At 34.1% G+C, this 26486-nt stretch overlaps 1 protein-coding gene across 1 annotated transcript in view; it reads left to right on the forward strand.

Moving 5' to 3' along the window:
• The window catches only part of CPNE8 (copine 8), a 198873-nt gene that overhangs the window by 69943 nt on the left and 102444 nt on the right, over window positions 1-26486 (forward strand). The window contains exons 6-7 of the mRNA XM_045554030.1: window positions 367-443; window positions 23961-24024. Of these exons, the coding sequence (XP_045409986.1) occupies window positions 367-443; window positions 23961-24024 (141 nt within the window). The remainder of the gene's footprint in view (window positions 1-366; window positions 444-23960; window positions 24025-26486) is intronic.

The raw sequence follows: 26486 nt of genomic DNA on the forward strand, positions 1-26486 counted from the left end.
TCTTGATTTATCTCTTCAGTCAACAGTTTTTGTAGTTTCAGAGACATCCAAAGTCAAGGCAATTGTGTGTTCAAAACCTCAAACTTTTTTCCATTTTCATTTTAGCTTAAAATATAAAAAGAAAAAAGATGTAATATTTGAAAACTCAAAATAACAAAACTGCTTTGTGATTAAAAGCACAAAATGCTGTGCAAACTTACGTGAAAGTCACATGCTAAAATTAATGCCTATTGCACTTATTTATTATTGGAAGTTAGAAAATTCCATATTTCAGCAATGAAAATAATACAAATATGCGATATACAAAATATATGCTGTAAAGATAGTTTGAGAACTTATGAGCTTTAATCCTTTTGTCTATTTTAGGACTTTCTGGGACAAGTGTTTTGTACGTTGGGGGAGATTGTTGGTTCACAGGGAAGTCGCCTGGAAAAACCAATAGTGTAAGTATTTTTTAATTTAGACAATGAAATGTTAACTGTTCAGTTTCTATTTAGGCAGTGTGGAATTGATGAATGCTTGGTTGTAGACCAAAAATGGGTTTTTAAGTCTTGTTTGAGCTTTTTCTTCTAACAAATAATTTTGACAGATTTGACATAAAGAATAATTTCTATTTCAGCTGTCATGTGCCATGCTAAAAAATATTCACAAGATGAAATGAGCAGATTTAAACAAGAAAATGTGTTGTTTTCCTTTTGGTTGTACTATTAGTTGTTAAATTTGGTACTTTTTTGAAGACTTTACTCTTCTGAGTCAGGAACTATATGTAGTACCACCTTTTATACTACGTGTTTAATAAATGCATTTTTGGTGGCTAACATTTTAATAATAATTTTTACCACAAAAGTGAAACTTAGACAACTTTATTGAAGATGTTCATGTTACATTTTTCTTACTGAAAAAGATACATTTCATTTCATTTTCTAAATATATGTAATTAATCTTTTATTCAGCCTTTGACTTCATTGGACCATCTTCTCAGGCAAATATTAAGAAAAGGGTTTAGAGATGGGCTTATTGTTTGAGCCAGGGGAGATTATTAGATGTTTCTAAGAAAGCTTAGGTAGGTAAGTTTTAATAGTAAGTGGGCAATGAAATGTAGAGTCATAATATAGCAAAGACATTGGTTACAAAAAAAGAAGCAAAGAAACAAAAGTATAGGAATTGTAGCATGGTGACAATTAAATTCGTTAAACATGAGGGAATTAAATTAGACTTAAGATAAATAGAACAAAGGAAAGAAATGAGAGGGGCAAATCAAACAGGAGAGTTTATTTAAAAATAGGAGAGTAAAATTAAATGTGATTGCTAAAGGAATGATATTTTGGTTTTATTGATTAAAGCATACATTGATACCTGAGCAGTTGGCTCAACCCAGGTGAACACTGGACTAGAAAAAAACATTTTGTAGTGACCCATTCTGTTGCCTGAGAAAAGACTGGCTTTTATGAAAAACTCTAGATGTGAGAGAGGCATGTATCTAGAGTAAGAATGTACGGACTGGAGAACAAGGCTGAATGTGATGTTCCAGTGCTTTGAGAGAAGCTGCAGTTTCTATGCAAATAGCATTTTACTCCCTTACCTCAACCTCAAATGCAAAGCAACTGAACCCATTCATATTTTTTGTTTGAAAAAGCACAGTTGGGTGTAGGGTAAGAGTGAAGTGCTGTTTGCATGGAAACTTGATCTGCCCACATGTCAAAGTAGCTCTTCAAGTCAGCTGGTTCACTCCATGAATTCTTTTAGATCCATACTCATCCCTGCTAATGCCTGCTCAGTACCATCCTTTTCCACGTACTTTGCTTTTTTCCTGAATCAATCCAATGGGCAAATGTTGGGGAGAGATGGGAAGGTTGGAAAATATGAGGTATTTCAGTGGACGAGGGAATGGCTTTGGAAGTAAGGATGGAGCCTGGGAGAATATTGGAGATGCTGCAAGGTCAGGAAGGGTTTTTCCAGGAAGCTTGGTGACAAATACAACTGCTAAGATGCCACGTTTTATCACATAATATATAAAAGTAATGGGCTTTATAAGGTATGACAGAAATGTTGAGGTTCACATTGGAAAAACAATAGGTATTTAAGATGTAGCTCTTACATCCGTTCTTGGTGGCCTGGCCTGTTCAGCTTCCCCACCCACCCCACTGCGTGAACCTGCCCTGCCAGGCCTTAGCTGTCGAGTTAAAGATAACATTGTAGGGCAGTCACCAAATAGCCTACAGTTTTTCATGGTCTGTTCCTCATGGCTGGAGATAGAAATTGAACTTGCATACTATCCTGTTTGCAGACGTTACTTTTTACTGTCTTGTTAGACAGTAATGTGATTTTCTCTATCTAGATGGGTATAGGTTTCTGAATTGCAGCACGGGGCACCTCCTGAGGTGGATAATCCACCTACAATTAACACACGATTGACTTATGGTGAATTAAAAAAACTTCCTGTATCCCAAATGTTATTTATCTTAAATAGCATTATCCAAGTGATTTAGCTCTTATGTACTAATTTGTTTCAGATTAAAGATTTATTTTCCAATTAGTTTCCCATTTATATTCTAAGTTATTCAAAATATTCCCTTGTTTTCTTTCCTTTAAATGGCCTAATTTAAATTATTTTCTGATATGATATTCTGAATAATTTCTTCTAGCTTTTTAATTGCAGTTGTGTTCTAATATGTCCTCAGTTGGTAGTCTTTTGAAATTGATGATAACTGTAAACTTTGGGGATTTAAAGGAAAGAAACCATAATTTTAAATTACTGATTATTCATCAAGCCTTTGACAACCAAGTTAGGTTTATTAGAAAGGAAAAATGATGTCTTGTATGTACCCTCATGCCCTATTAGATAATCAGACTTCAAATTTTAACTCATTCTTCTTTACTTTCTGTGCCTTGGTTATTGTTGTAATTTTTTTAAATTAGATTTTTCATTTTATTATGAAAACAAAAATTATTTTTAAATGTTGTGTAGGAAGTAAGGTAAAATAATTTGAAATTGATGCTCAAGAATTTTTAATTTACTTTTTATTAGCAGCTCAAGATTTTTGCAATTTCCAATAGTCTGTTCTGTTGGATTTAAGCTTTGAGCAAACACATTCTTCAAATCTCAATTCCACCCCACACTTTTGGTCTTTTCTCTGAACTCTCCTAAAATGAGTCTTGTGCAACTTAATTTGACTGCAACATTTACTGTGCCTTCCTGTGACTCACTGGCTCCTCTCTTTAGATTGTCCCGTTATTATTTAACATTATACCCACTCAGCAGTGTGTTTTCTCATGCTGTGAGATTGTATCCAATTTTCTGTGTGATGCTGTCAGAGAGTCTTACATCTTCTCTTCTATCTTTAGGGATCTCAGTGATGGATTCAGCAAAAGCCTTCCAAAATGCTGGAATCAGCACTAGTTTAAGAAAGATTGCCATTCTCTCATCTGGGAGGAAAACATTTATTATGTTCATCAAGTAATAGACCTGTGTGTTCCTGTTACTCTCAGCCAGGCATGATTTTGTTCCATAGAAAAGGATGGGGCAAGAAGGCAAAGACTACTGTTTGTGATTAGAAAGTAGATTCTTACTCTAGGGAGGAGCAAGAACCCCAGGGGTAAGGGTGCCAGCAGCTGTTTTGGCTAAGGGAGGTTCAGGAGGGAAAAGGCTGTGTTCTTTGGAGGCTGGAGTAGCAGTTTGTGATCTAGGCAGTGGGTAGTAGGTGGAGGGTAAAGGGAGAGATCGTGGATGAGTGAGTGTCCTGACAGTGCCCAGGGGCATCTGCTGGCAGGATAGCAGGCACAAGTGTTTATCTGTGCAGAGGACAGGGACAGGGACTTACAAACGGGGGATAATTGGAAGACCAGCTTAAAGGGTTCAAGGGCAGAGCTAGACAGGTGCTGCAGTTCAACAAGAGAAATGTGGTGAAAGGAACAAAGCAGAAAGGAAGCTTCACAATAAGGAAGAAAACAAACATAAGAGAATAGGGCTTGAGGCTGAGCCTTAATTCATTGGCTAAAAGATCCAACTCAGACATGGACTTATCCTGAAAGCGATGTCCTGACTGTCAATGCATGTAGGGATCAGATGTCAGCGTGAGGAGGAAGAGGAGGTGAAAGAGGGCTAGGAAGATGGGTAGTCTTGAAGGTGAGAAACATACAAACACAATAAAACAGGGCATGTCTTTGGTGTGCAGCATTTTGTGTGTGAAAATGTAAGCTTCGGGGGAAATTTTGGCCCTCAGAGTCATCTTTACTTCTTCAAATCCCTGCAAATTACATTGATAGTGCATAATTTACTTTAGTGGAAAGAATATTGAGCTGGAATTAGAAGCTGGTGTGTTTAGTCCCATCTCTGTTTCTAATTATTGCACAACAATAATTTTACATTTATGTCATCTTTTTACACTTGTGGGTCACATTTGTAACATGAAGAATAGTCTAGGGATAAAAAACAGCCACTGTAATGGAGTTGATACAGTACATGGGCTCTGGGGGCAGTCAGACCTGGGTTTCACAATTTATATGGTGTGTAATTTGAACAAATTGTTTTAAATTCCCAAGCTCCAGTTTCCTCATCTGAGACATATGAATAATATACTTTTAAAGAGTGCTGTTGTAAGAAATAGCAATACTTTATATAATATTTTTGTCATGGACAGCATTAGAATTTAATAAACACACAGTGACTACTATTAATATTTTTATTAAAAATAGCCAATATCTTTTAATAAAGACCTCCAATCAATCACCTAATTCCTTCTTTCCCTGCTTCCTTCTTTGTGTTTATTTTCCTTAGAGAAGTATTTAGCTAGGAATTTGGCAAACTTAAGGAACAGACAATGTTAAACCAAATTTGATTACATAAATATAAATTGTTAAGAATTATCCGGTTATAAATATTGAAACTCATTTGTCTATTCTTAGTATGTAGCTGAAGAATCAAACTGGGGAACTGACTTGGATTTATGCTTTTCATTAGTTTGGGTTTTATAGGATAGTTTTATTATTTTATTGGAGATATCTTGAATTTCTAGAGCATTGAAGCCATGTTCATATGTAATTGCAAAAAATAATCTGGAGTTCAATGACAATTAAGAATTGTTTATATTCTTTCATTTGCAAAGATCACACAGGTATCTACATGTTGGTAACCATATGCTTGAACACACTGAAAATTAAATCACTGATTGCATTTAAGAGAGATGTTAGGTGCTTTGTCAACGTGGAGTGAAGCATTTTTTTTTACCTCTGGGAGAGCCTATCTGAAAAATTCCATATTTTCTAAAGGCCAAAGCTAAAGGGAATTTTAGTACATTTCCTTGTATATCATGGACACATTTGTAAAGTTCAATACACGTTGAGCTGACCACTTTCTTACATTCATTTTTTGAATATGAGCATGTGGGTTCCACAGCCTGCTAGAACAAAGCACCTGAACAGCCTTCTAAAATTCAATCAAGAGGCTGAATACCTTTCCCCCATCCCTTTCTTCATATAACAATTGGGAAAAGACTTGAAGAGAAACCATTATATCTCGTATTGTAGTGATGTATTGTGCCTTGTAAATAGTAAGAATTTGATAAAGGCATATTGAACTGCATTTTCCAGAACAATAGTTACATTTATGTTTCTTCTTTTTTGTTAAGTATTTTAAATGTCTCTCCTGCACATTATAACTTTGTGCTCGTTTCCCAGGACTTGGAACATTTTTAGACTATAATAGCTCTGCTACATATGCAGTTTACTACATTACAAATGCAGTGTAGTTTTAGTAATATTAGCAACCTAGTATTTCCGTAGATAGATACATTGATGTAGCTTATCAGAGCACAGGAAAGTAGTTTCTTGAAACATTTTTGACCTATGTGGTATTTAAGAGCTAGGATCATGCTACTCTACTCAATAATTGCTTTTTAAGAAAATTTCAATCTCCAGAGATTATGAGCAGTTTACTTTGTTTTTGTTACTGAAAAATTGTAAATCACATCACTGATTGTGCTTCTTCTGATTCTGTACTGTGATAATAACTATCTTGCTTTCCTTTTAATGTCAACATTTACATTCTAACTATAAAATGATATCCCATTTAATTTAGTTACAATGTTAAAAATTACAGGGTAACAGATGGATTTCTTAATGAGCATAGTGTTTTAAATTTTAAACAAAAGTTGCAATTTCAGTTTTCTGGCATATGATATAACAATGAACATAGTGTGTTTCATTTGTGATAACTGATTTACTAAAATCTTAGAAATGACATTTTGTTAATAATATTGAGATAAGACATATTGCACAGAAAGATAAATGCATCAGTTAAATTAAATGAATCATTAGTTTTGAAAAACTGTACTTACATAGATCTTTTATTTTTGCCTTTGGAAATGACACAATTTCCTTATGTAATTAGACCTCAAAAGAAACTAACATACTAAAAGTCAATTTCTTTTCACTTGAATGGTAGTGTTAGAATTTTCAATTATTGGGCCATTTGTGTATCTTTTATTTTTCTTTGTTTAACAAAAGACTTTTGAGATCTTATGGCTAAATGTCTGTTTGGCAGGCCTACAACTTACGCTTTGAGGCAGTCTGGAATATTCTGTATATAGCTATTAACATGTAGCATTTCATATTCTGTATTTGTGTTCTGAGCACCAGGATCACTGATTATAACTGTCAGCAGCAAATAATGTAATTTCTTATATTTTATTTAATATCCGCTTAGAATCTCTATGAATTCATCATTGACCGTATTGTAACAATTCTATTTTTCCAGTGAATATGTGGACAATTTTGAATTTACCTTTATTTTTCTCTTTAGCCACATGAGATGTACAATACCTACAATTCGTTACTCTCCTGCTTTTTAAACTTCCTTCCAGTTTAGATGTCATGATTGCACGCTTCATTTAATTTTATTGTCACATCTTTGGCACTCTTCCAGCCCTGGCCACACCTTCTATAGTGTCATCGACTTCGGTTCTTTACCTTCTCTGTGTTTGTACCCACATGTCATGAGCACTGTAGGATCCTAGCACAGAACCAAACAAGCTGGGGCCACCACTGATTCCTGGGCTCTACCCGCAAGGCGCTGTGACCCTTGTGGGCACATTTCCCCCTTCTGCTCATAGCTTTTCCAACAGGTTATGAATAGCCTGCTTCAACCCCTACATCACACACCCATTTTCCCATTCACTCCTAGCCTTTTCTTTTTGTAGCCTTATCTTTTACTCTCAAAGAAAATAATACGATATTCAATATTAGTTGTCATATTTAACACTCTATCAGACTGTGCCAAGAGCTTTTTCTATATTGTATCATTCAATCTTTTCTCAACCTAGAAAAATACAGATTATTAGTCACATTTTCCAGAAGGTGGATGAGGCTGAGGTGAATGAGGCTGAGATAATTTAAAGGCCTCGCCCTACATCAAGAGAGGAAGGAAGTCAGGAGTGAGACTGGTTTTTAAAAATCGGGTCTGGCCCTTTAAACTTTCTCCAGTTTATTTTTTTGTTTTGTTGTCGTTGTTTTGTTTTGTTTTGTTTTTGTCTCACTGCAGATGAGAGTTATTTCACCTTCCCCTCCTGGCTTGGTTGAACATACGTTTCTCTTCGTCACCTGAGTAACGGTGCCTGCCTTTCTAGGGACCTTGCCTGTATCTCCGACTTCCTCCCTGCCCTCCTTGGACTCACTACTCTGCTTCTATCTCATGCTATAGCTCTCCCTGCATCCTTCCCTTCACGGCAGATAAATCCTCAAAGACTCTTCTTGTACTTCTCTTCAGCTACTATTTCTTCTTCAACTCAGTTTTTAGGTTTCCACTCAAATGGTTTCTATGGGCCCAGGGGCCTCCCCTGTGTCATATCCACCGGGTGTTTGCAGTTCTCATCTCATTTGGCCTCTCTGTGACTTTTGGTACTCTCGATGACTTCTTCCTTGAATCTCCTCCCCCTTTGCTTTCCTGACACCATCTCCTGCTTTTCCTCCTGGCTCCCTGGGTAGCATTCTCTCTCTCCTTTGCAGGCCTAAGAATGACCTGAAATTTCATGCAGAATTCTGGGTGACATTTTTCTCCTGAAAATCTCTCTAGCTTTCATTGAATTTCAAATGTGTCTGTGAACCAACAAAATTTAAACCTATAGACGGTAGCGTGTGTTAACCTGGGTGACCTCTTACATGTGCCTGTTCGACTGTCACTTTATGCCAGTTTGTAAGTGTGGCACTTTATAAGTGCTCACATCTTATATCAATCATATTTCTCTCCTTGGCATAACTGCCTGCTAAACATAGATCTCCCAAAGAAATATCAAGCTGAACATGCCCCCAAAGTGAATGTATCATTTATACCATCAAAACTCCTTGTGCTCTTTTCTTTCTCTGTGATAGCATTGCTGTCTGTTTCTAAGTGAGACAGCCAGGAGTCATGGTATGCTCCTTCTCCCTCTCTCCTCCTCCAAATTAGTGACCAACTTTATCAGATTCTTCTGTCTGTCTCCTTCTCCACTACCCTTGTGCAGCAACCCTTCTTACTTAGATCATTATACGATGCTCTCAGCCAGCTTTGACATCTACGGTCTGAGTCCTCATCAGTCCTACCTGTGTGCAGCAGCTTCTACCAGCACTGTCTTTAGAATCAGATCTCAAATTCAGCCCCTTTCCTTTGTTTGAAATCCTCTGATTTTTCTCCATACCCTTTGAGGAAAAATAATCTCAGCTCTTTACGACAGCACTTGAGACCCGGCTGTGTACTCTCATATTCCCTCACACACATTATCCTCTCAACTACTTGTATTTCCTTCCATGGACCATGTTTCCACAACAATGTATCTGTTCCCTTTATCTGGAAGATACTCACCTTAGTCTGTTTTGTGCTGCTATAACAGACTACTTGAGACTAGGTAATTTATAAAGAACAGAAATTTATTGTCTCATAGCCCTGGGGGCTGGAAAGTCCAAGATCAAGGCACAGCATCTGGTGAGGGCCTTCTTGCTGCATCTGCAAATGGCAGAAGGCAGAAGGGCAAGAGAGGGGCAAACTCTGTGTCCTCACATGGCAGAAGAGCACAAGAGAGAGAACCTACTCCCACAAGCTCTTTCTTTTTATAGCAGCATTAATCCATTCGTGAGGTGTGGATACTCCTGCACTGGGGATTAAGTTTCCAACACATTGAATTTGGGAGGGTACACATTCAAGCCATAGCAGTTCTGCACCTTGTCCCACTTGCCCATTTGTACGCACCTTTTTAGTAGACTCAGTTCCTGTCACCTCCTATGCAAAATCTCCCTTGTCTCTGCCAAGCTGGGACTATTGCCCCATTTTGGGTGTTGTCGTAGCACCTTTGTCTTCAATTATAGTATTCATCACCCTTTATTGTTACTGCACCAGTATTGCATCAGTTAAGGAGTCTTTACTGTGTGTTTATTTGTTTTTCTTCCAACTAAGCTCCTGTGTGCTAGGGACTACATTTCTTCAACTTTATCTGTGTCCTTACTACCTAGCATACTGCCCATAAAAGGGTTCAGCACTCAATACATCGTTTTTAAATGATTGTATGGTCCAACCTAGAGCATGCTAGTTGCCATGCCTAACATACCAGTAGATAACTCAGTAAGTATTTGTTGCACAAATAAGCAAATTAATTATATTCTATTTGCATTACAATTCTGTAAAGCTAAGTGGTTTTTTTTTTTGTTTAGTTTGTTTTTTGCTATTTGGACCTATAAATAAATATCAAGTACAACATTTTATTTTCACTAATATTTCACCATCAAGAAACATTAATTTTATATATTAGTACCATAAGGTCCAAGTATAAGATCACCTGAATAATTCATTTTGGAGTTAAAGAAGTATTCATACATTAACAAAGAAAAACTACAGTTTTATCATAGGTTTACTTCCTAGATTAAAATCATTAATGTTGGTGTATAACAAATGAATTTTTACATATTTATTTCAGTATTACATGTTTTGCATTTCCCTGCAGGAGCCAGTTTCATTCCATTATTCGTATGATTTGTTTCCCCTCTAAGCTCTAGGTCCATTCCCCTGTGCAATTCAAGTATAAACAGAACTCTCGTGCATTAATTATTTAGGTGTTACCAAATTATAGTGCGGTGTTACATAAATACTTCATTGTGCCGCTGGGTAACTTTGATAATTAAGTTAACGTTTTCTTAATTTAATTTTTTAAAAAGAATAATCTAGAGAGTTTTGAGTTGCTCTTGCCTCAGTTGAAATAGATTGGTTTGGCATGGAGAAAGGTATTGGTTTGTCTTTTACCCAGTTAAGAACTAGCCCTTATTACAGTCTATGTCAACTCCCTGATCCTTTCCAATTTGGGAATTTGTTACTGTAGTCAAGACTGATCCAAATTATATGTCAGGTTGGTAAATATTGTTTTGAGGCTTATCCCTGAATTTCATTTTCTTTACAGCTGAAACACTTAGGATTCTCATTCTGTCCCTTTGGCTGCCTAGTGTTCCACTTCATGAACTGCCTCTTCATTTCTTTCTCCTCTCCCTCCCTCTCCTGCCTCCATTCAGTGAGTGTACCACACCTTATTATCTCCCTGGCCCCCTTACCAGAGAGCTAGTTTAATCAGTACCAAGGTTATATGGAAGGCATACTGTGCTGGTTTAAATTGTTAACTCTTCTTGTAAATCCATCTTGAGTTATATTATTTAGCTGGGGCCTTCTGACATTACTCTTAAATCACATGCAATTCAGTTCAACAAATGTTCAGCCAACATCTAATAAGTGCCAGACATCTTTAGACGTAGGCATGCAGAGGTAACCATGCATGTTCCCTCCCCTTCTGGAACTCACTACCCTTGGGAAGGATACAGGCAAACACATAATAGTAACTATAATTTATTGAATACATTCTCTGTGCTGTTTAGTACACATGTGATATTTGAAACTGCGTTATCATCTTGATTTCTCAGATGAGGAGACTGAGTTTCAAAAAAGTTAAACAACTTGTTCAAGGTCACAGTCATTAATTGATGGACCTAGAGATTTAAACTTAGGTGTGTGGAACTCTCAAACACAAACTCTATGTACTAGGTCTTTCTGTACCACAGTAGGAGTATCTACAAGGCAGAAAGAAAGAGGGAATTAACTATTTACAGGAGTCAGAGAGGTGGCATTGAATTGAGCTTTGAAAATGAAAACAGGTGAACAACAGGTTTACCAAGTGAATAGCCTAAAGATACATCTGAAAACTTTAAATTTTCAATATTAGGAAAGGCTGATGAAGGAGATATTTTGAGGCAGGAAACATTTTTTGTTTCTGAAGACATACCCCATTAAGGATATGACTTGTTGCTTCTAGCTAAGCATAAGCAGATTAATTTTATAGCAGCTCTTCATAATATTATTAAATGTGATGTTTCATTTTTCAGGTTTTCCAGCTTACATAACTGAAATCATACTATTTATATTTTTCTGTGACTTGATTTTTTTCCTTAAAATATTTTGTGAGAACCATCCGCATAATGTGCGAAGCTGTCGTTTATTCATTTTTTTCATTGCTTTATAAATTTTATGAATTACAAAGAGATTTACCTAATATCTTGTATCTAGTAAATGGGCTTTTTTGTTTTTGCTGTTGTTTATTGTTTTATTTTCATTGTTGTGTAGTAATCCGTTTTATGAATTACAAACAGATTTACCTAGAATCAAGTTGGTGGACTTCTTTTCCTATAGTTTAAGGTTTTTTTTCCTCTATAAGCAATGCTACAATAAAACTTACATGTCTCATATGCCTGGAATAAAATTCTAGGGTCACAGGGTATGTGCAGGGTAGAAGGGAAAATTTTAGCTGCCATGATCTCTGCTGTGTGGTGTCGCACGTATAGTTAAGCTACTTCACATGGCAGGAGGAAGTTTGCAGATATAATTAAGGTTACTAATCAGTTGAGCTCAAGATGGAGGGTGTGTCATGAATTATCTAGGTAGGCTCAATGTAATCATATGCTCCCTTCAAAACAGAAGAGGAAGTCAGAGAGATGCAGCAGGCGGGGAAGTCCAAGAGACTGAAAGCATGAGAAGGACTTGACCTACCTTTGCTGGCTTGCAGATGTAGAGAGCCACATGGAAATCACAAGAAAGAAATGAATTCTGCCAACAACCTGAATGAACTCAGGAGTTAATTCTTTCCCAGACCCACTTAGACAAGAACCCAGGCCAGGTGACACTTCGAATTCAGCCTTGTAAAACCCTAAGCAGAATACTTAGCTGAGCCTGCTGAAATTTTGACCTATAAAACTGTCCAATAATGAATGCGTGCTGCTTTAACCCACTAGGTTTATGGTCATTTGTTATGGCAATAGGAAAGCAATACATATTTTGGTAACTGGAAGTGGGGTGCTGCTATCATAAACACCTAAAAGTTTGGAAGTAGTTTTTGAATCAAGGAGTGGGTGGAGGATAGGAGAATTTTGAAGAACATGTTAGAAAAAACCTAGATTGCTTTGAACAGACTCGATGAGCTGGGAAACCCTCAGCCTGCATAAATGGCAAAAGATTCTTAAATGAAGAGATTCAATTTTGGGAAAGTGTACTACAGAGAGAAAAATGAGGATGTGACTCTACTGCTCCTGCTAAAATTTCAAGAGATCTAAAAATCAGAGTATTCAGTCACACAAAAGGCTCTTTGAAGAGACTAAATATGTGACCAATAGGCACCCTTAGTTATCTCAGCAGGAGCCAGAAATAGAGACTGTATTATCTAAGAATGATCTGTGGAGGAGCCTGTTGTCTACTGGAGTGAGTCCCCAGGACATATGAAGGAGACCCACAAAGGTCTTGAGAATTTTATGCCAGCAGAAACATTGCCAGTTTAGACTGAAAGAGGACAAAGAGCGAGAACCAATGAAAGTAGGTTGTCAGACCCTCCAACATCTACTGGCAGGAAACAGGCTGATGAAACTACCCAGTTGCACTCTTTTGCTATGTTTCATGAAAAAGGAAGAATGACCCGGTCAGTGGGGCTCTGAACCACAAACAAACAAACAACCCCAAAGCAGACTAACAGAGTTTGCTCAGCTGGATTTCAAAATTGATTTGGACTTGTGACTCCTTTTTACCTTCTATTTCCTCCCTGTTTGAACTGGAATGTCCATGACTGTTATCCTGTGCCTGGCCCATCACATATTTGAAGCAGGCAATTGTTTCCTTAGAGACACAGGTTCCCTCAACCGCTTCTGATTTAGATGATTTAGATGATGAAATTTGAAACATTTGGGCTGATAAGATTTTTTGAACTGAGCTGATGTTGTAATGGGATGGGATCTTCAGGGACCCTGAGGAGGGGGTGACTGTGTTTTATATGGGAGGACTGTGAGTCATGAGGGCCACAGGGCTGACTGTGGTAGGCAAGATTCTGCCTCCCTGATCCTCACCCTCTGATGTCACACCTCTCACTGTGTTACAATACATGGCAAAAGGAGCTTCCCAGATGTAATTAAAATTGTTAATCATACTAAATAGCTGACCTTAAGGTAGGATGATTATCCTAGATTATATGGGTAGACACAGTGTAATCATGTGAGCCCTTAGAGGCAGAAGAGGTACAATACAAGAGAAAGCTAGACCTCCTGAGTGAGAAGGACTCAACCTACTTGTTGCTGACTTGAAAATATGGGGGCCACATGGAAACCACAAGAAGGAATTAAATTCTGCCTGTTAACAACCTGAATGATCCTGGGAGCAGATTCTCTCTCAGAACCTTCCAGATAAGCACCCAAGATGGCTGATACCTTCAGTTCAGCCTTGTGAAACCTAAGCAGAATTCCTAGGTGAGCCCACTAGACTTCTGACTTTATAACTATGAAATAATGAATATTATGTTAGCTGCTAAATTTGATTTAATTTACAATGGCAGTTATAGAAAACTAATATAAGCAGCTTGGATTCTATTAGAAATTACCAAATTGCTTTCCAAATGGTCACGCCTAATTTACCTTTCACAGCAGTATGAAAGAATTCCACTTGTTTCTACTTCTTGTCAAAACTTGACATTTTTAGACTTTTTTTTGTCAGTATGGCATATATTTTAATTAGCCTTTCCCAGTGTGGTTGAAAATCTTTTCTCATCTATAGAGACTGTTTATTTACCATCTTCTATAAAATATCTGTTCATAATCTTGCCCATTTTTTCCTATTAGGTGGTATGTCATTTTCTTACTGATTTTAAAGATTCCTTTTATATTCTTTTGTTGTTTGACTATTTTGAAAACATTTTCTCCCAGTGTATAACTTTTTTCCTTATCTTTTTTTATGTGATGTGCTTTGATGAATAAACATTCTTAATTTTAATGTGAAATTTTCAATCTTTTCCTTTATCATTTGTACTTTTATGACTTATTAAAGAAATTCTTCATTACCCTGAAGTCATATTATTTTATAAAAATTATATTTTTGTTTTTTGCATTTAAGTTCAAGATTTTAAAATTTTACGTAATCTTGTATTCTTAGAATAACCTCAATTGGTCATGTTGTGTTTTCTATCAGTCATCTTTACTATTTTAAATGTACAGTTTAGTAGTGTTAAGTATATTCACATTGCTATGAAACAGATCTCTAGAACTTTTTCATTTTGTAAAACTGAAACTCCGTATTCATTAAACAGCCTCCCTTTCTCTCTTCCCCCTAGCTGCTGGTAATCACCATTCTACTTTCTCTTTTTGAAAACTTGATTACTTTAGATACCTTATACATGTGGAATTATACAGTATTAGTCTTTTTGTGACTAGTTTATTTCACTTAACATGTCTTCAAGATTCACTCATTTGGTAGCATGTGATGAGATTTCCTTTTTTAAGACTGCATAATATTCCATTATATGTATATACCACATTTTGTTTATTTATTCATCTGTTGATGGATATTTGAGTTTCTTCCACCTCTTAAATATCATGAATAGTACTGCTGTGAACATGAGTGTACAAATATTACTTCAAGATCCTGCTTTCAATTATTTTGGATATACACAAGGAGTGGGATTTCTGGACCATATGGTAGATCTACTTTTAATTTTTTAAGGAAACTACATACTGTATTCCATAGCAGTTGCACCAGTTTAGAATCCTACCAACAGCATACAAGGGTTACAATTTTTCCATATCCTCAGCAACACTAATTTTCTGATCTTTTTTTTTTTGATAGTAGTCATCCTAATGGGTATAAGGTGATAGCTAATTGTGGACCTGATTTGAATTTCTCTAATGATTAGTGATGTTGAATGGTTTTTTATATATACTTGTTGGCCATTTGTATGTCATCTTTGGAAAAATTTCTATTCAAATCCTATGCCCATTTTCAATCAGATTATTTAAAGAAATTCTTTGTATATTCTGAATATTAACCCCCATCTATATAATTTGCAAATATTTCCTCCCATTCTGTAGATTTCTTTTTTACTCTGTTGTTGTTTGTGTCCTTCAATCCACAAAAGTTTTTAAATTTTATGCAGCCCTATTTGTCTATTTATGCTTTTGTTACTTATGCTTTTGGTGTCATAGCCAAGAAATCACTGCCAACACTAATGTCATGAAGCTTTTCTCCTGTTTTCTTTTAGGAGTTTTACAGTTTTAGGTCCTTTATTAAGTCATTAATCCATTTTGAGTTACTTTTTTGTGTGGTATAAAGGTCAAATTTAGTCTTTTGCATGTGAATATCTAGTTTTCCCACCACCATGTGTTGAAGAGGCTATTCTTTCTTCATTAAGAAGTCTTGGCACCCTTGTTGAAGAACATTTGATTATGTATAATACATAAGGATTCTTTTAGCTCTCTATTCTATTTCATTGGTCTGTTTGTCTGCCTTTATGCCAGTACCATACTGTTTTGATTCCTATAGCTCATAATATGTTTTGACATCAGGAAGTGTGAATTTTCCAATTTTATTCTACTTTTCAAAATTGTTTTGGCTTAGGGTCCCTTGAGATTCCTTTAGGATTAATTTTTCTGTTTATTTCTGCAAAAATGACATTGACATTTTGGTAGGGATTGCTTTGATTCTGTAGCTTACTTTGGGTAATATAGATATTTTAACAATATTAAGTCTTTTAATCCATGATCATAGGTTATCTTAACATTTATTTGTACCTTCTTTAATTGCTTTCAGAGATGTGTTATAATTTTCAATGTAAAATCAGCTCTTGGTTAGGTTTAGTCCTGAGTATTTTATTCTTTTTGATGCTATTGAAAATGATAATTGTTTTCTTAATTTCCTTTCCAAATTATTCATTGTTACTATATAAAAGCACAACTGATATTTGTGTGTTGATTTTGTATCCTGCAACTTTGCTGAATTTGTTTATTATTTCTACCAGTTTGTGTGTGTATGCACGGAACTTTTAGGGTTTTCTCCATATCAGATAAGGTCATTTGTCAATAGAGATAATTTGTTTCTTCCTTTCCAATTCTGGTGATTTTTTTTTTCTTTTTATTGCCTAAGTGTTCTGGCCAGAACATCCAATACTTTGTTGAATAGAAGTGGGAAAGTGGGCATACTTGCCTTGTTCCTGCATCTCAGAGGAAAGTCTTTCAGTCTTTCACTTTTGAGTGTGATGTTCACCGTAGGCTTCACATATATTGCCTTTGTTATGTTATGGCAGTTTCCTTCTATTCCTATTTTATTGTACTTTTTTTAAAAATCATGAACAGGTATTAAATTTCATCAAATGCTTTTTCTTCATCAATTGAGATGATCACGTGTTTTTTTTGTCTGTTAATGTGGTGGTACTGATTGGTTTTCAGATGTTGAACTATCCTTGCATCCCAGGCATAAATCCCACTTGGTCATGATGTATAATTCTTTTAATGTGCTATTGAATTCAGTTTGCTATTCATAGTATTTTGTTAAGGATTTTTGCATTAACAATCATCAGGAATATTTGTCTGTAGCTTTCTTTTTTTGTAGCATCTTTGACTGGCTTTGGTATTGGGGTAATACTGGCCTCATAGAATGAGCTTGGAAGTATACCCTCTTTTTCAATTTTTTGCCAGAGTTTCAGGAAACTGGTGTTAATTCTTTTTTAAATGTTTTTTGGAACATTAAAAAACAGTTAAGCCATCTCGACCTGCACTTTTCTCTGTTGAGAGGTTTCTTGATTTCTGATTAAATTGCTTTGGTAGTCATTGGCCTATTTGGATTTTTTTTTTTAATTGATTCAGTCTTGGTAGATTGTGTGTTTCTAGGAATGTATCTATTTTTTCTAGGTTAGCTAATTTGTTTGCCTGCACTTATTCATAGTATTCTCTTATATTTCTTTTAATTTCTGTGGCTTCAGTTGTATTGTCTCCTCTTTCATCAGATTTTAGTTATGTGAGTCATCTTTCTTTTTTTCTTAGTTAATCTTGCTAAGAGTTTGTCAATTTTGTTGATCTTCTCAAAAAACCAACTCTTAGTTTCATTGATATTTTTGTATTTTTTTCGATTCTCTTTATTTATATCTGCTCTAATCTTTATTATGTCTTCCTTTTGCCAGCTTTGAGTTTAGTTTGTCCTTGTTTTTTTCTAGTTCTTTGAGGTATGAAGTTAGATTGTTGACTTGAGAGCCTTCTTTTTTAGTATATGCATTTATAGTTATAAAATGTCCTTTTAGTACTGTTTTCACTGTATCCTATAAGTTTTGGTATGGTGTATGTTTATTTTCATTTGTCTCAAAGTATTTTCTAGTATCCCCTGTAACCTCTTCTTTGATCTATTGGTAGTTTAAGAATGTGTTAATTTCTACATATTTGTGAATTTTCTAGTTTTCTTTCTGCTGTTGATTTCAAATTTTATTCCATTGTGATTGCAAAATATACTTTGCATGATTATAAGCTTCTTGAACTTGTTAAGAGTTGTTTTATGGCCTAATATGTAGTCTATGCTGGAGATAGTTCCATGTTCACTTGAGGAGAATATATATTCTACTGTTATTGAGTAGAGTGTTCTGTATATGTTTTTTAGGCCTAATTGGTCTATTGTGTTGTCCATGTTCTCTATTTCCTTGTTGATCTTTTGTCTGATTGTTTTTTCTATTATTGACAGTGTGATATTGAAGTCTCCTCCTATTATTTTGTTGCTGTTGTATTATCTGTTATTGACACACTTAAGAATTTTTTGATACTATTTTATTTAGATATTTGCATTCTTTAAATATTAAACTAGTAGAATCTTAAGGGTTTTATTTTCATTATCATGCAATTCTAATTATTCTCTTTTCTACCTTTATGCCTTCTTTCTTAGCCATCAATCTCTAACTCAATTTTTTTTGGTTAATAAAGGCGATATATTTTAATAAATGTAAGTTAAAGCCAATTTTGAAGAAGAAGTAGAAATCACTGAGATGAAAATGAGTCATTGAGTAGTTAGTAGGGTCAGTATTCTAGGTGAAGCCAGGGAGAAATAAAGCATCTGTTATTAGTTCAGGTGGCTCTATTGAAAGGTGGTGGGAAAGATGCAACTAGAGACTTAACAGTGGTGTATCTTATGAAGGATGTCATGTCTTAATAAGTTTAAAATTATTGTAGGATCTATATAGAGACACTGGATGATGGAAGGCTACATGGTTAGGATTTATTATCAGATCATTTTGGCACCAATGGAGAGTATAAATTAATGGGGTACTACCCTAAGACCAGTTAGGAAGAAAAAAACTGCAGTAATCCAAGCAAAAGTATAAAGGTATGAAATAAAGCAGTAGCAGATGAGATGGAGAAATAGTGAAAAATGGAGAAATTGAAGATGTTATAGAAATAAAACATCTGAAACAATCAACAAAAGGCAAAACAAGCAAAATAACACAAAAGCAAATTACTCAGTCTCTCAAAAGGCTGTTTATTCTTCATGTGCTCAATTTTGAAAAGGATTAATCATCTCTAATAATTGTCTCAAAATGATTTTCAGCTGTCTTGGGGATAATTTTTATTATTTTTTCTACATGTCACAAGATGGAAAAATATAAGTATGAGAAACTGTCTTCAAAATTGATCTATTTTGGTAACTTTCTCTTTTGATGTAATTTCAATTGTATGTAAAAATTGCAGGAGCAGTCCAGAACCTCCTGTTTACTTTCAGCAGGAGCTAACTTTAGCCTGTTCACTTAATTATTCTCTCTCTGTCTCATATTCTAGTTTTTTTTTTCCTAAATCATTTGAGAACAAGTTGGAGACACTGTTGGAGAAATTGTGCCTTCTTTCCTCTAAATACTTGACTGTGAATTTCTTATTAAGAGTGTTCTCTTACATAACTACAATATGATGATCAAAATCAAAATGAGGAAACTTCACAATTATACAATGATGTTATATAATTCACATTCCTCCATATTCATATTTCAATAATTATCCCAATAATGTCATTATAGCTACTTTTCCCTAGTCTAAAATTTAATCAAGAATTACAATTTAATTATTTTATTCCTAGTCTCTTTTATCATGGAATAGTTTCTTAGCTTGTCTTTGTCTTTTCTTGGCTTTGGATTGTTTCAATAAACTTTTTCTTTTAGAATAGTTTTAGATTTATAGGTACACTGATTTTCATTGGGGTTAGTTTCTTCTAGTATATAATTCCATTGTTTTCTTTTGAATTTTCTGAATTCTTAAATTTTTATGTCTATTATATTAATAAATAGCTTATGGATGATTTTTAAATATAGAATAACAATCTTTGTATTTAATCTGGAGAATTTAGTACATTTACATTTATTGAGTAGCTATTCCTCTGGGTTCATTTCCATCACCTACTTAGTTCTTCTCATCTGTCCCATGCTTTCTTCTTTCTTTCATTTCTTTTGAATTGATTGTATTTTAAAAACATAATTCCAATCTTTTTCTAACTTTGATGTTATAAAGTACTTAAATAATTGTATTTTCTTAGAAATTTTTAACATATTTATCTAATTTATCAAGTGTTATTTATTCAGCATCTTTACTTCCTTCCTAAACAATAAAAGAACATCAGAAAACTTCAGTTCTCACCCTGTTGATTAATACTATTATCATTTATATTTATTATTTTAGTTTTTAACATTAGTGTTATTTATTTATAGTCAATATTGAGATTTATACATATTTACTATCCTTGGCTTCTGTTATTATTTCTTCTTTTATCTCAGATCTTCCATCTATAATTATTTACTTCAGTTTGAAATTCATCCTTTGTAAATTTCTCAAGCAAAGGTGCTTGGTTATATATTTACTTTGTTCTTATTTATATGAAAATATGTGTAGTTCGTGCTTGTTCTTAAAAGATACATTCATTGTTTATAATCCTAGATTGACAATTCTTTTCTTTGAATCCACTGAAGATATTTTTTCAATTGTCTTTCAGTTTCTAATGTTGCTTCTGTGTAGCCAGCTCTTAGTTTAATATTCCTATCTTTGTGGCGCATCAATCTTTTTGTTCTGGCTCATTCGGAGATATACTCTTCATCTTTGGTGTTTTTCTATGCTCTATCCTGTGTCTATGTTTAAATTTATCTTTATTTATACTGCTTGGGGTTCACTGGGCTTTCTTTATCTGGAAATTGAGGTGTTTCACCAGTTCTACAGGTTTCTCACTCATTGTCTCTTCCAATATTGCCACTCCTCTATTCATTCCTTCTCCTTGAGGAACTCTGATTAAACATATATTAGACCTTTTATATTTGCGCTCTGTGTCTCTAAACCTCTTTATAATAGCTCTCATGTCTGCTTTTCTATGCTACATTATGGATAATTTCTTTATATCCATCTTTTAATTAATTGGTTGTCTCTTCTCTGTCTAATCCAAACATATATGGTCAACTAATTTTTGACAGGGGCACCAAGAGGGCACAATGGGGAAAGGGTAGTCTCTTCAATAAATGATGCTGAGAAAACTGGATTTACACATGCAAAAGAATAAAGTTGGACCCTTACCTTATAACATATACAAAATCAACTTAAAATGGGTAAAAGACCTAAGTATAAGACCAGAGACTATAAACTCTTGGAAGAAAACATAAGGGAAAAGCACCTGGATGTTGGCATTGGCAATGACCATTTAATTTATTTCTGAGCTCTGTATTCTGTTCCAAATATTCTTAATTTTATAATCCTTTGCTAGTGACTCCTATTTCCCATTCTCCTCTTTAAATTTTAAATATATTGTGCATACTTATATTTTGTATGCTATGCATAATATTTCTAATATTCTAAATCTGTGTTTGAATCTGCAGCCTATTGTTTTGGAGATTCTAACTCATGGTGGGTGCATTTTTCCTTGAGTATTTTGTGTATTTTAAAATGAGCCTCATATATACTTTTTAAACTTTTAATGTGAGATATTCTGAGATGTAATTTGAAGGCAAAATCTTCTGGAGAGGATTTTCATTTACTAGGTACCCATGGTCACTTAAATTAAACTGAATTCTTGGTTTAAAGTTTTGGTAAGTACCCAAATAGTACCAATTAAAGCAGCAAACCTGATTGAGGCCTGAGTTATTAAGATACATTTTTTTCTCTTTCATTTATCACCAAGTTTTGAGACAGAGATTTATTTTATAGGCCCCTAAAGTGAATGTTTATTTGTTATTTGTGCTACAATTAGGCAAGCTAGTCTTTGGGTTCTAAGCTTTAGGCTGTGGGTTGGCTATTTATCAAACTCCCCACCTTGTGAATTCCCCTCTTGTTCTCTCTTTAATCTTTATTCCCTAAGTAACCATGAAAGACAGGAGCCAAAGACAACATTCTCCAGCGTTCCATTCTGGTTATCTTTCTGACTTTCCATCTTCAGCTTCTGATTGGTCCTTGCTTTCTTGCCAAGTTATCTGAGCATTTATAAAGACCTCTGCTTTTTTATCCAACATTTTAAAGTGTGTTCAGGTAGATCTCAGTCAGAATGTTTACTTTTCCATAATATTGAAAATATAGATCTTATGATTCACAAATGGAAGGAAGAGGGAAAAAAGATATGGCTGGATTATAAAAACATAACTGATTAAGGATTTTAAGTCATGGAATGATGCTAAAAATGATGTATATGATATTTTAAGAATAAATGTGCAAAGTTAAATTAATTGAGCTCTTAATTATAAAGAACTAGAGAAAGTGGAAGATCCTGACATGTACAATTACCCTGATTGAGAATAAAGAGATGGTAGAAATAAGCATTAAGCAATGCATGATGCCATATTACATACTTGCTTATATACTGAACACCTGATACATATAGATATTTAACTCTGTGTTTGTAAGAGGTATATGTCATGAATATTGTTCTTATAGAGCTTATAATCAACTTGAGAAAATAAAAAGTAAGAATATGTGATTTTAACAGTTTAGGAATAATTAAGTTCTAAACCTTTTGGTACTGACTTTAAGTACAATAGGAATGTGGAAAAGGCTGAGCTTCATGTGAGGTTTTTTGGATAAGGTTTTTTTTTTTTTTTTTTTTTTTTTGAACAAATAGAACTTCATCTGGGGATATTGAGAGATGGAGGCAGAATAGGGAACAGTTAACAAACAATGGTATGTCAGGGCATGGAAATGAAGACAAAAAAAGAAATAAGCACAAGTAAGTGATCATCTTGATGAAACAAGAGGGAAATAGTAAAATCCAAGATTTTAGACAGGTTTTAATGACATAATAAAAAACTTAGAAACCATAGGAGAAAGTTTTGTTTTACAGTCAGGCATCACATAACAATAGGGATAAGTTCTGAGAAATGCATCTTTAGGTGGTTTTGTCATTGTGTGAACATTATCATAGCATGTACGTACACAAACCTAGATGGTGTAGCCTACTGCATGCCTATGCTGTCTGGTATGGCCTATTGCTCCCAGACTGCAAACCTGTGCAGCATGTTACTGCACTGAATAGTGTAGCCAACTATAACACATGGTAAGTATTTGTATATCTAAACATAGAAATAGTACAGTTAAAATTATGGTATAAAAGATAAAAATGGTATACTTATACAGGGCACTTAGCATGAATGGAGCCTGCAGGACTGGAAGTTGCTCTGGGTGAGTCAGTGAGTGAGTGGTGAGTGAATGTGAAGGCCTAGGACATTACTGTACACTGTAGACTTTAACTTTTTGACTCCTTTCAAACGCAAACACATTGTACAGGTGTACAAAAATATTTTCTTTCTTTATATCCTTATTCTATAAGCTTTTTTCTATTTTTAATTTTTCTTTCCATTTTTAAAACTTTTTGTTCAAAATTAAGACACAAACATGCACATTAGCCTAAGGCTACCCAAAGTCAGGGTAATCAATATCATTGTCTTCCATTTCCCTATCTTGTCTCATTGGAAGGTCTTCCGGGACAGTAACAGTTGTGAAGCTGTCATCTCTGTGATAACAATGCCTTCTTCTGGAATACCTCCTGAAGGACCTTCCTCGGGCTGTTTTACAGTTAACTTTTATTTTTTTATGAGAAGGATTACACTCTAAAATAAAGATAAAACGTAAAGACATAAACCAGTAGCATAGTTCATTATCATTATGAAGTATTGTGTACTCTATGTAATCATACACACTATACTTTTATATGACTGACAGCACGCTAGGTTTGTTTACAGCAGCATCACGACACACACGAGTAATGCGTTGTACTACAATGTTACGTCAGTAGGCCATAGAAATTTTTCATCTCTGTTATAATCTTATGGTACTATGATCATATGTGCCATCCGTTGTTTACTGAAATGTCATTATGTGGCACATGACTATTACATTATAATATACTTTATTATGTTTTATATGTTAGATGATATTGGGATATTGAAGATTCTTGAGCAGAGGATTGACATGGTTAAAGTGATGTTAAAAGTTTAACTGCATTGGGAAGTGTAGATCTATGGGAAAAATTAAAGGCTGAGACTAGGACTGTCTTTTGGTAGGGAAAAACCCACCTATTAGTATGCTTTCATTTGATTATATAAAAAAATATAATATTAATGCATATTATGTAATATTAATATAAAATATTAATGTATGTATATTTTTTGTTATAGAGGAATTCCAGGGAGGAAGTGTGGTACCATCATACTTACAGCAGAGGAATTAAACTGTTGCAGGGTAAGTAAATACTTCTTTGATTTAAAAAAATATTTCTGATGCTTCTTTGAAGTGTTATTTCTGAAACTATACTTAAATAATTAATTTTCAAGTAACTTTAGCAAAAGTGTTATACAGTTCTATAATCTGTAAAATATCCCTTTAGATAGTTAGCACTTTGACCAGAGACGATATTTCATAGTCTGAAAAGGATGATGAATTATTTTAACAATTTTTTTAAGGAATTGAAAGTATTAAGCTAAGACCTAAATCAACATTGTTTTTTAAGCAATAGTATAACGAATTGCAGTTATACCAATCAGTTCAATTTGTGCAAAATTTTTTTAAGATTTATGTCTTAATTCCAAAGGAATATTTATAGTCACTTGAGTTTAGCCATTTGTATAACATACTTTCCCCTGTTTTTCCAATTGAATTACTCCAGAATTTATATTGATTTCATTTTTTGTTAGCTTGGGAAGCCCATATTTGAAGAAAGGACAAGCTGTCACTCCAGCTAGGAATATGACTGCATAGAGTGCATACTCTGTATTTTTAGAAAATTGCTATTTTTGGTTATGATTTACTGATAAACCTATTGACTCATGTTCGATGATTTCACTGTCAGTAAGAAATGAGGTGATAGCTGTGACACTCCACATTGGACGTAATGATGGCTTGCTGAATCTGAAGTCTGTATCACCTGTTTAATGTGGTCCAGTGGATCTCTGGGAATTGTTATTTCCAGAGGAAAAAAGTTTGTCCTAGATTATACCTCTAGGGCTCTTTATTTTTAATTGCTTGATGATGTTAGGAACAAATAGCTTTCCCGAAATACCAAAAGCTTAAAACTTTGACATTGGCCATACTTTTTATATAGACAGCTATAGTTTATTTTATTATCTCAAGAGGTTTTCTTTTTTAATTTTAGATAAATACCGTGGCTTTATTTACATCATATATTTTGGGCACAATATGGTCAGAAAACCATATGATATTATTCTGCCAGCAAATGATAGAAACTGAATATACCAATTGATTGCATACTTTTGGGATTCTGGGACTGGGGAAACAGTGAGATAACAACAGGAAACTACAATAACAGGCTTGTGGAGAGAATTAAACAAGAATTAAACACCAATATTAGAATATAAATAACTAAAAATACATGCGAATTGAAGCCTTCCTCTTCTTCCTACCATTGTGTTTGTCCCCCTTGGCAGGTCGTGGCCATCTCAGTCTCAGTTTTTTCATCTGTAAAATATTCAGAACCTACCAACAGTATAATGCTGGTAAAGACCATCAAAATGAGGTTGAGTTTTGGTTTTGCTATTAACTTGTACTTTGTCTTACCAAGTGACTTGACTACTCTGAGGTTTACTTTTCATATTTGAAGGGAAAAAAAAAAACCAAATATGAACCTGTCACTAGACCATTTTAAGAAATCCTTCCAGCTCTGATAAACAACTACTGTAACATTAAATTTGACTATATAATGCATATGAAAGTATTTTGCATACACTTAAAATGCCTTACAAAAATTATATAATTATTTAAATGCAGAAATATTCCCTACCATCCTATTTTTTAGTTAAAATAGCACAATGATTTCTTTGAATTATATCATGTAATCTTCTTTTATACCTTTGCCTCTGAATTTATATATATGTATGATAATATGTGTTTTGTATAATGAAGGAGGAAAGAGAAAAGGAAGATCATAGTCAATAAGATGCATGCTCTTTATAATGATAATAACATGCTATTTTGTCAAAACCTTGAGCTCATTGAGATGGTTTTATGTAAGTACATAATGAATATATTATTTTCACTTCTATTTAAGAATACAATCAAGATCCCAAGTGTGTAAGTTGAGTATGGACTGGTGGCATCTTAAATATCTTCCATTTTCAATTCTATTATCTTGCTTGGAAGTACATTAAAAAATTCTTTTACAGCTTCCATGCAAATGAAGGGGAATCTATTACTTAGTGACCGGTCTTTCCTTTTACTACTAAGTCTTTAAGAATATCTGGAATTATCTTTCAATGAGTCAACATAGATTTTTCATACTCAGAAATTATAGATGTAATATTTTTATCAATATTGCTTAGAATCTTGTAACTTCATCTTTTTTTTTGTAATTTCATCTTATGTTTTCTATGTTCTAATTCTGATTCTTAACAACAGCCTTATTGATAATCAGCATCATTATGAATACTTATAAACCTTTAAATAGTATTTCCTTACTATACTATTATAGTAGAATGCAAAAGTATGTTCAAAGCAATGTTCATAGTTACTTCAGAAGAAAATTTTAATTTGTATTTTGGGGATTTTTAAAAGTATCAGGCTTATCATTTAGAATTTTTAATGAAATAATTTTAAATCCCCCATCACACCATACAAATCTACATATTCTTTTTTTAGAAACAGCTTGCCAATTATTAACTTGTTGTGCCATAAGCATAGGCTTTAGAGTC

Source organism: Lemur catta, chromosome 6 (genome assembly GCF_020740605.2).
Source record: "Lemur catta isolate mLemCat1 chromosome 6, mLemCat1.pri, whole genome shotgun sequence".
NCBI lineage: Eukaryota > Metazoa > Chordata > Mammalia > Primates > Lemuridae > Lemur > Lemur catta.